The sequence below is a fragment of the Uranotaenia lowii genome, chromosome 1 (assembly GCF_029784155.1).
Source record: "Uranotaenia lowii strain MFRU-FL chromosome 1, ASM2978415v1, whole genome shotgun sequence".
Lineage (NCBI taxonomy): Eukaryota > Metazoa > Arthropoda > Insecta > Diptera > Culicidae > Uranotaenia > Uranotaenia lowii.
In genome coordinates this window covers 4593448-4604275 of record NC_073691.1, presented here as the reverse complement: position 1 = coordinate 4604275, position 10828 = coordinate 4593448, and the positions used below count along the sequence as shown (strand labels likewise).

Here is a 10828-nt window from a genome sequence, read left to right as displayed (position 1 = left end):
TGTGACAGCAGTTTATTTGTTTACGTTTTGTGTTCCAAAAAGGGGTGAGTCGCGTTTGGAATCAGAAGAAAATTTAGTTTAATTCGCTCTTAAAAAACGATTAAAGGCAATCAAAGTACGATGGCCGTTGCCTCAACGGCACTGGCAAAAAGAATTAAAACTGAGCCGCTTGACGCCGATATGACGGGCACCGAAAACGCCCGAAATTCGATAGAAAACGTACAGGAAGTTGCTAGCAAAGTGCAGTTTTTAAACACGGTTGTCGATAGAGTGCACTTACGACACGTTATGCTTTACGAATTTCGGAAGGGGTCAAATGCTACAACAGCCTTGAAAAACATCCGTCGGGTTTATGGAAATCAGGCACCAGCTAGACGGACGGTGTTTCTATATTTTTCAAAATTTCGTATCGGGGATTTCAGTCTTGGAGATTTGAGTCATGTTCATCATGACGAATATGCTGATAAACCAGCACTTCAGGATCATCCTCAACAACCTCCTCCGGCTTCAAGGTAATGCACCAGAATCAAGGCAATCGAGCTCAAATCTCATTCCTGAATAAAACCTCTTTTTAAATAATAAGATATGAAATAATTTTTCTTTCAGTGAATTGGAGACTGCTAGGGGAAGTGAGCTGAATCATGAAAAAACCTCCGATCAAAAAATGTATGAATGCCAAGTATGTCTCAAAAAATTTCACCATCTCCGAAGTTTGGATCGTCATTATGTAAAAGCGCACGTGGATGATCCACAGTATGAATGCGAGTATTGTCACAACCGTTTTCTTATATCGACAAAACTGAAATCCCATTTAAGGATATGTCATGCAAACATTTCCATTGACATTGAAGAACCCGATGCAAACCTTCAGCAAGAAAATGCCCATACGCTGTCCCAGGCAAATCTTGCTTCCAAAACATCGGATTTGAGTGACCTTCGGGACATCTGTGTTGAGGATATCCTAAACCTTGGTGATCCGGAAACCAGCCAATATACAACTCCTGAAGATAATTCATGGTAAGTCACATCATGTTAATCATATAATTTGTTACGTACCTTATTTTTATATTAGCTTTCTTCCTGATGATAATGTGATGGAACACGTTGAATCAAGCGTGATTGAAGAAGAAAGTTCTCGGAAAAATGGACGATACCATTCAGAGATAGATAATGCAGCTCCAAAAATCTTTCAATGCGAAATATGTCACATGAGTTTTACACGTCAGTGTTCATTGAATCGACACTATGTATTACAACATGTGGATAAGCCTGAATTGGAATGCCAATACTGTAGAGAGCATTTTCCCACCCCGAAAAAGCTAAAATTGCATAAAACTCGATGTGAGGTTAATTGCGAACGAATTGGAGAACATAATGCAGCATTACAGGAGAAAGAGCATTGCCTTGAGCTAACTGATACTATTTTCGAAAAAAATCCTGTAAGCTGCATTTCTGAGCAAAATCTGTTGATTAGTGGTGATGACTCAACAACAGAAGATGCTGAGATTTTTAAAGATAAATACAGATGCGACAAATGCCCGGCTTCTTTCAACCGCAAACATGCTTTGACGGATCACTTTGCAGCATATCATTTGAATAAACAACGGTATGTAGTTTACTTTTATTTCTTGTTGTGTAGATGAAATCTGTTATTTCAAACGATTCTTTGAATCTCATCCCCAGATACGAGTGTGAGTTTTGTGGGAAACGGTTTTTCTTTGGACCAAAATATGAGTCTCATCGGATAAATGACCATCTTAAGGAATACAATGCACTACTAAGAGAAAGGAAACTCCAAACTCTGCCTAAAAATTGCTTGTTCCAAATGGATGGATGCAAAATTATCGAAGAAAGTCCTACCACAACAACATTTGAATTCATTGATATTCAGGACGGCTCGATCAAAACAAAAAAAGAGGAATCTGAGAATGATACGCAGTCCGATCCAAAAGCCGAGGATAAAAAGCGAGATGATAATTCTCGCAAATGTAAAAGATGTTTTAAAACGATTCACGGTTCATTGAAACGTCATATTGCAATCATGCACAAAACTGAACAACGTTTTGAATGTAAGAAATGTCATAAGCGTTTCTTTCGATCAGCAGGATTCAAAGTGCATCAAAGTTATTGTGGAGCTAATGTAAAAGAGCGATACAACTGTGACGGGTGCGAATTAACCTTCAAAAAAGAGATATTTCTTTGGGACCATTTTACATCGAAACATTTGGAAAAACCTCGGTTAGTAGTAGTAATTCATTTTAATTTATTTCACGAAAAAATTCAAGTACTTTGAATACTTACCTTGACAAATATCTTTTGTTTTCCGATTTGATTCTCAGGTACGAGTGTGAGTTCTGTGGGGAACGTTTCGACTATCACCAAAAATACTATTGCCATCGGAAAAATGACCATCTTGAGGAGTACAACGCACTTCTTAAGGAAAAGAGGGTCCGTTCGTTGCCATTAAATTGTTTGTTTAAAATGGATGGCTGCAAAATCGTAGAAGAAGGGTGAGTCACTTAAATTCAGGATGCTGGCCGGCATTTCATCTCGATTGGTTTCAATTCCGGTAACAAAATTTTGACACAGTGATTATCATTTAAGCATTTTTTCCGTGAACGGACAACCTGGTTCCGGACTTGAAACAAATGAATCACAAACGGCGGTATCGATTGGATCGGAGAACGAGACAAACGGACCAGAAATGTATGCACATGAATGCAGATTATGTCACAAAACATTTAACACTGTCTACAAATTGGATTGCCATTATACATCGTTGCACGAGAATGAGCCACAGTATGAATGCGAGGACTGTAATAAGCGTTTCCTTAGTACGGAAGGATATAAAACGCATCGAAAGCATTGTAGGTTGAACAAATTTAGAAACAGATACAGCTGTGGCAGATGCTCTTCTACGTTTGGATACATGCAACATCTGAAAGATCATTTTGCTGCGAAGCATTTGAAAAAACCACGGTAAGTTATTGTTCTCAAACGACGTTAATGAAATTAGACATCTTTCAAATGAATTTGATTTTCTCGATCCAATTTCCAGATACGAGTGTGAATTTTGTGGGCAACGTTTCTTCATCATTCATAAATACATCTCCCATCGGAAAACGGAGCATCGTGAGGAATACGAGGCGCTACTTAAGCGATCCAATGTCCGCAAGTTGCCCTACAATTGTCTGTATCGAATGGAAGATTCGAAAATGTGGAAATTTACAGTAGATACTCCCAGCACTGAAGTACCGCAAACTTCTAGGTAAGTCACTTGAAACGGGATTCAGAGATCCGAATATCAATTATTGAAAATTTTACGGTAGTCCTACTCGATCAATTTAAACAACATTTTTTTTTATTGTTTTGACTTCTCAATCAAGGGTGTACGAAATCAAATTGCACCACTTTTAAATAGCTGTAACTTTTTACCCGTTAAGTATTTTCTATTGAAATTTTGGGTGAAATTAGTTCAATGTGTATTTCTTTACGCTGTGTAAGTTTCACTAGCAGATGGGCAGTCGTTGCGAAGATGGAGTCGGAAGAACAGCAGAGGTGCAAAGAAATTTTGTGCACGTACCTTGAAAGTCCGGATCTTTCTCATCGTGCCATCAGCGAGAAGCTGGGAATGGTACATTCTACGGTGTCTCGTGTTTTAAATCGGTACTTCGAGCGTTTGACCATCGATCGAAGGAAAAAAAGTGGCAACGGACCTCTGTATAATGTTAAGCATCACCAGCGGGTAGTTCAAGCTTCCAAGAGGAATCATAACAGTTCAGTTCGAGATGTGGCGATGAAACTGAATGCACGGAAGCTCTACACCCAGATGTTGACGAAACCACATTGCCTCGGTATGGATGATGAGACGTACGTAAAAGCAGGCAGCTTCCAGGGCTCCAGTTTTTCACCGCTCTTCATAAGTTTGATGTCCCTGAGGACGTTAGAAAGCAGAAGATGTCAAAGTTTGCCAAAAAAATACATGATCTGGCAAGCAATTTCCTTGTGTGGAAAGTGGAGCACCTCATTCGTGACAACTGGAACGGTCAACGGGCAGGTGTACCTATAGGAATGTCTCCAAATGCTTATACTTCCTATTCTGAGGTCACACGATGCTCCTACGATTTTCTGGCCGGATTTAGCCTCGTGCCATTACTCGAAAGAGGTTTTGGAGTGTTACAAGGGTGAGGAGGTCAATTTCGTGCCGAAGCATCTCAACCCTTGAACGCACCGAAACTGCGGCCAATTGAAAAGTACTGGGCCATCATTAAGCAGACACTTCGGAAGCATCCTAAGGCAAGGTTGCTGATCTTCGATCAGAATGATTTTTTCCCCCGATCCTAGTCACCAACGATTTAGCTCCTCAACACAGAAAGCCTGTTTTCTTTAGAAACGATGCTTTACAGCATCAAACGGCGCATACCTAGTTTGTTTTTTTTTTCACCTCATTAGCGATCAGTTATTTTCCGAGTTACTATCAACAACCATCAAACAATCATCATTTGCCCTTGATGAAAAAATTGCGCATAGATGACGTCGAAAAATTCGACGTCTGCTAGAGTCGCTGACGATCATTCTTCGCCACGAATGGCTTCTGAAGAAAAACGATTTAATTCTAGGAACTCAAGATGTGCCAAAAAACCAAATCTATGTCAATATTTTCTTATTTTCCTCTCAAGTTGTGTAAATTGTTTATCGATTATGGGTCTTAGTCTTTATCCTGGGAATTGTCCGTCTAGTACTAGTAGCATTCTTCGTTCAGGGTCTGAGTCTGGGCATGAATCGCCAACGAATTGATTCAGTGGCAAAGCGAATGATTGCTGGAGTAAGAATGACTGTAATTCGGAGGAGAAAATCAACAAGGAACGCTAGGCAACGCAAACAGAACGAAAAATCATAGCTCACAGTTCACTAAGATGGCGTTCTTCTGTTGCATGTTTTGATTTGTTCGCGAGTAATAATAACAGCGTCGTGTTAAAGGCTCTAGTTCCGTTGGATCATCTGTTATCGCAGTTAAAGCACAGACTAATACCGTATTTGTTTTCTCCACTCGTGGAGTGTTCCACCGTATCCGATAAAAACAAACACAAATCGTCGCCAGTGTATTGCTATCTCACTCACTCACACGCTCTCTCGCAACACTGGCAAAATTATCGGTGGGCCACCGTCCGTAAGCAGAACTCCGACAGGTCAAAACCAGTGCAACACCGTCCGAATAAACAAACAGTTTGACAGCACCTAGTGGTGCACCAGTGCAACACTAGTGCAACACTCGGCATAAACAAATACGGTATAATAGTTATAGGCCTAGAATATAAGCACTGACATAAGCATGCTTCTACTTTTCCAATAAAGTTTCTAAGTCATCTCAATCATTGCATCTCCACCTACTACATGCAAAACGTAATATTTTGCAGAATGAGCCGCGAGTTAACTCTACCAGCAGTCTTCTGTTATAAGTTCGATCTATGGCAATACACTTCCATTAGATTTGAGCCCAGCAGTGAAGAAAGTACAAAGAACTGTTTCTGAAGTGTGAAAAACCTGTCGCAATTAGATTTACCAGAAGCGTTAAATCAAGGCGACCAAAAATGTTTTACTATTCTTGCTTTGTTGGTCGGGCCAAGCCAGCGGAGGATCCAGGGACGCCCTGGAGAGACAGTTCCGAACCTCGAGTGTTACGTCGGTTATGGCCATGTTGCTGAAGCTTATCAACATACAGTACCAGGAAGGTGAAGATCTGTAATCCCATCTCAATCAAATGGAGGATTTGTTCAAGAGGTCTGGGTCTGGGAAATCTGGGTCTAGCTTTGGAAAACAAGCCGGAAAACGAGTTGACAATCGAAGTGGTCAAAATTCGATTGTTGGACGAAGCAATCAAACGGTGTGAATGAAACCATTGCAACCGAAGTGAGTCCTTATTACGTGTCCAAACATCGAAGCCGTTGTTATGCTATCAGTGTCGCCAATCAGGACATACGATTGTCCATCAGTAAAATAGGAAGAAGAACGTGAAAAAGTTGCCAAGGAAACCGTTAAAACAATAAATAAAACCACGTGCACGAGTTGACGTTTGTGAAATCCTGATTGTCCTGGAACAGTTCACGTCCAACTAGTTCCAGAATTCCTGCACAAGACGCTACACGCACTTTGAAAACCAACATGCGGTGTACATGGGAGCACAAGTGGCATTCAAATTAAATTATTCCTAAGGTAAAACAAATAATGATCATCAAAATACACAGACCGGTAATTTTCCTCGGCCAACGTGCTCCAACAAAATTGAGAATAGGCCATATTCAAGGCTGACCCATGGGCACTTGTTCGATAGAAATTCTCCGCCTGTACGTCAGTTCTGCGGCGTTCAAACTGCTGTCATAGATAGAAAGAAGCTCGTGAGAAAAACAATATTAGGGGAAGTTTTTTTTTAAATCTTTAAAAAAAAATTCTGATAGAATGAAATCTTTATTAAGCTCTGTAAATTGTATTTGACATGACACGGATGCTACAAATATGGTAATAAACTAATTAAACTTAACGATAACTGTGTCTAACAAAAAAAACTTGCTATCAAGTTGATTGGTAAAAGTTGATCATCCGTATGGTTTGATTTTTACGCGAGACCGTGTCGTGTGTAAAGAGAATACTAACAAATACTTCTCTCTGAAGTAACATTAAGTTAGTTAAGTTAAAAATCGAATGTTTTAACAGGGTAAAGGTAATTTATAGTTTAACAATATGTATCCTTTTAACCTTAGCACTATTACCATCGACGAACTGGCTGCGAGTTTCTCATTTACGCCGGAACCACAAACCGAGAGAATGATATTTAATGATCTGATCGAAATCAAACAAGAAGAAACTTGGAAGGATGCGCTGTACGATCCAGAGGCAACGGATCAAAAGCCCGAACAAAATACTCGCAAATTTAAAAGACGTTTCAAAACATTCGAAGATTCATTTCAACGGAATATTGCAGTTGTTCACAAACGTAGGCTACCTTTTAAATGTGGGTACTGTAATAGGCGTTTCTTGCGATCGGCAATATTCAAAGTGCATCAAATGCGTTGTGAAGTTAATGCCAGAAAGCGGTACAACTGTGACAGGTGCAAACTACTTTTCAAAAAAGAATTATATCTCTGGGACCATTATACATCAAAGCATCTGGAAAAACCGCGGTTAGTAATTGATTTGAATTTATGTTACCAAAAAACTGATAATCCTTTCTATACCTACCTTGAACAATATCTTTTTTTCCGATTTGATTCCTAGGTACGAGTGTGAGTTCTGTGGGGAACGTTTTTTCTATAATAAAACATACTACAGCCATCGAAAAAATGGCCATCTTGAGGAGTACAACGCTCTTCTTAAGCAAAAGAATGTACGTTCGTTGCCATTTAATTGTTTGTTTAAAATGGATGGTTGCAAAATTGTGGACGAAAGGTAAGTCACTTAAATTCATTCATGGATGTTGGCATTCCAATCTTAATTGGTCAGCCAAGCCAGTATTGATCCCAGCCAAAAATTTGACACAATAACTATCACTTCAGCTTACTTCCCGAAAGCGAACAAGCCAGTTCCAAACTAGAAATAAATAAATCACATACGGTGACTCGATCGAAGAACGAGATAAACGAACCAGAAAAGTATGCACATGAATGTAGATTATGTCGCAGAACGTTCAACACTATCTTCAATTTGGATTGCCATTATGCATCGATGCACGAGGATAAGCCGCAGTATGAATGCGAGCATTGTAAAAAGCGTTTCCTTAGTTCGGAAAGACACAAATCGCATCAAAGGATATGTAGATTTAACAAATTAAGAATAAGATACAGCTGTTGCAGATGCCCTTCTACGTTTAGTTTCGTTAATAATCTGAAAGATCACTTTGCTGCGAAACATTTGAAAAAACATCGGTCAGTAAATAATTTCAAACGACGTTAGATTTTTAAGATAACATTTTCTCGATCCAATTTTCAGATACGAGTGTGAATTTTGTGGTGAACGTTTTTTCTTTATTCAAAAATACGTTTACCATCGAAAATCGAAGCATCGTGAGGAATACCAGGCGCTACTAAGGCAATCTAATGATTCAAAGTTACCTTTCAATTACCTATTTCGAATGGATGATGAGGAAATGTGGAAATTAATTCGCATCAAAGCAACTCCCGGCACTGAAACACCCACAGATTCAAGGTGAGTCACTTGAGACACGTTGTTGAGAAGTTCTTTTTTTTACTTGTACTCATTTTTTTCTCGCTTCAGCACGCAAACTGATACCAGGAAGAGGTTTAATTGCAGATTGTGTCCCAAGACGTTTCAAAGCAATGAGAATTTAGACCGCCATTATGTGTCAACGCACAAGGATGAGCCACAGTTTCAATGCGAGTACTGTAATGAACTATTCCTGAAGTCGGTAAAACTAAACCGACATAAAAGAACATGTAAATTTAACGAATCAAAAGACAAATACGCCTGTGAGCTCTGCCCTGCTACGTTTAAACTCAGTCATTCAGCGAGAAGACATTTTGCTGCGGTGCATTTAAACAAGCAGTGGTAAGTTTCACATTTTAAACGACGAAACAAAAACTTTGGACACCTTGTATTCAATTAACTAAAAAAAATATCCATTTTATCGATGTCATCTCCAGATACCATTGCCAACACGCAGAAAAATAAAATTTAGTTTCAAAGGAAAGTGCCGCAAAAACAAAGGATTTTTTCCTTTGATTTTGGGACAAATAAAAATTCCTTTGATTCAAATGCATTTTCTTTTGTTTCAAAGAAATGCTTTCCTTTGAATCAAAACTTTTCCTTTGTTTCAAAAAACTAAATGCTTTTGATTCAAAAACCTTTTAGTTTGATTTTATATATTTTTTTATTTAATTCAACGGTATTTGGATTTCAATTTTAAAGCATTTGTTCTTCAATTTTATTTTTTATTTCTAAAAATTCTACTACTACATATTAATTTTTGTCCTATTGGAAATAAAAAGAAATCAAATATGGTTTGAAACATTTTATTTCTCTGTGAGTTTTTTTCTCTGTAAGTAGATGTTCTATCTTTCACCACTTCACATAATCGATTTTCCCTTATATTGAATGTTTAAACCGGTTCATCTGTAAATAAAGAGTAGAAAAAAATGTACACATGAATTTTTTACATAGCGCGCATAATACAAATTTATTACAATGACGACATTAAGCTAAATAATTCTAACAATAAAAAAAATATATTATTTTACATACTGAACTTGTACTTACTGAACGATATTTGTTGCTAGACAGTTGCTTTCGAACAAAAGGGTTTTGGCGTCAGCCGTAATTGTGTCTCCCTGGACCGGATCGGAACCGATTGCAACCGCTTATAGCCGGAGGACTGGAACAGTCAGCACAGTTACCTCTTCAAATTGGTTGGACGAATGGTTGCCCTAAAAAATGTTGTTATGTTGACAGTTTATTTAAAATTGAATTGATTTTGAAAGACCTATCTTGGAGTCCACTATCGTTTGCCCTCTCGTAGCTGTCGGAATTTTCCGCTCTTGAATCCGATGCTGTCTGGGGTTGCACGGCAGGAAGATTCCGCTGATATAAATAAGTCTGACTGGTTATCGGAAAAGCTTTTCCCCGACACGTTCACCAAACAGAAGCTAATGAAGATGTGTCGACTATTTGACGAAAAAATACTTTGATTCAAAAAAACATTCATCTAAATCAATGAATTTTTACATTGAATCTGCGTCAAAAAATAAATTCTTTAAATTTAAATTAAGTACTATGATTTTAAAACTTGGAACATTGGTTTAAAGGAAAAATAGTTCGGTTCAATATAAAATTTACTTAAATCAAGGAAAAAGGATTTTGTTTCAATGTACGCAAGGTTTTTGAATTAAAGATGTATTTTTTTATATCAATGGTACTACTTTTCGCTGCGTGAATTTGGTGGATTTGTTTTTTTTTCGATTTTCAACTATAAAGCAAAACGAATGTCCGAGCACTCTGATGCCCCAAACGATAGCAACGAGGTGTCTACAGCATACTTTTGCTGTTGATTTTTCCATGATAGTAAAACTAGGCATCATGATGGTTTGAAAATTTTCTACCTGATAGCACACAGAAACCAAAGTAAGCTATCAATAGCAGGCTGTTGGCACAACTCGATGTAGAACTCTATTTGATAGCAAAACCAGGTATCAATAAGCTTTCATGATCGTAGCTGAGACCAAAATGATGGCTTTAAAATCCACAATGGGGCTGATGATATAGCTCAGTTGGATAAACAGTTGCCTTCTGAACTGATGTCCATACGTTCGAGTCCATTTATTCATTTAACATGGTTACTTCAAAGACTTAAATAGTTAAACCACTTGTGTGGTAAGAGTGCGCGCGTTAAGACGTCATTTCAATAAAGCTTATGTATATATCAGATCAAGTGCTTTTCGTTTCTTCGAACTTTCAAACGTCTTCTACTTAAAGTTTGCTACGTGTTTTACACAATTTGCCGTCATCAAGTAAGTTTATGCATTCAAGTCTACCAGTTTTGTACTAGTTTTGCCATTGTTTGCTTTTGTAACGGATTAAGTTTGCGCCAGTAATGCCAACAGCTTTGGCTCGAATATTCGCACTAATTTCACTTACCCAACAATACAGAGGAAAAAAAGGAAACAAAGGGTAGGGAAAAATGCTCCTGGCAGTTAAACTGGCGTTCAATTCCCAGAACTAGCCTTACAGAAGCTGAAATCAAGCCCAATTTCTGCGTCTACCGATAAGTACCATATATTGCGTTCGATTTTAGGGAGGGTTTGAGGGTTCCCTGTGGTTTCGT

The 10828-nt window shown here is 38.3% G+C and overlaps 1 protein-coding gene across 3 annotated transcripts; it reads left to right on the top strand.

Annotated features, from left to right (window-relative positions):
- The first annotated feature begins 30 nt into the window (after positions 1-30).
- LOC129739993 (zinc finger protein 91-like) lies at positions 31-10429 on the top strand. Of its 3 annotated transcripts, none has more exons than XM_055731573.1 (13): positions 31-512; positions 607-1017; positions 1073-1606; positions 1684-2238; positions 2340-2510; positions 2605-2979; positions 3059-3268; positions 6759-7178; positions 7273-7443; positions 7551-7919; positions 7984-8199; positions 8269-8559; positions 9288-10429. In XM_055731573.1, coding segments are annotated over exons 1-13 (4116 nt in total). In that variant the 5' UTR covers positions 31-120; the 3' UTR covers positions 9289-10429. The 3 variants fall into 3 exon arrangements, with proteins under 3 accessions (XP_055587548.1, XP_055587547.1, XP_055587546.1); XM_055731572.1 differs by lacking the exon at positions 9288-10429 and adding an exon at positions 8655-9281; XM_055731571.1 differs by lacking the exon at positions 9288-10429 and having other exon boundaries at positions 8269-9281.
- The last annotated feature ends 399 nt before the right edge of the window (positions 10430-10828 follow it).

Excerpts from the sequence above, each read along its gene's own strand:
- LOC129739993 (XM_055731571.1), top strand. The coding sequence starts at position 121 with ATGGCCGTTGCCTCAACGGCACTGGCAAAAAGAATTAAAACTGAGCCG. Across the intron at positions 2,980-3,058 it reads AAGCATTTGAAAAAACCACG|ATACGAGTGTGAATTTTGTG; the intron begins GTAAGTTATTGT and ends TCCAATTTCCAG. Across the intron at positions 7,920-7,983 it reads AAACATTTGAAAAAACATCG|ATACGAGTGTGAATTTTGTG; the intron begins GTCAGTAAATAA and ends TCCAATTTTCAG.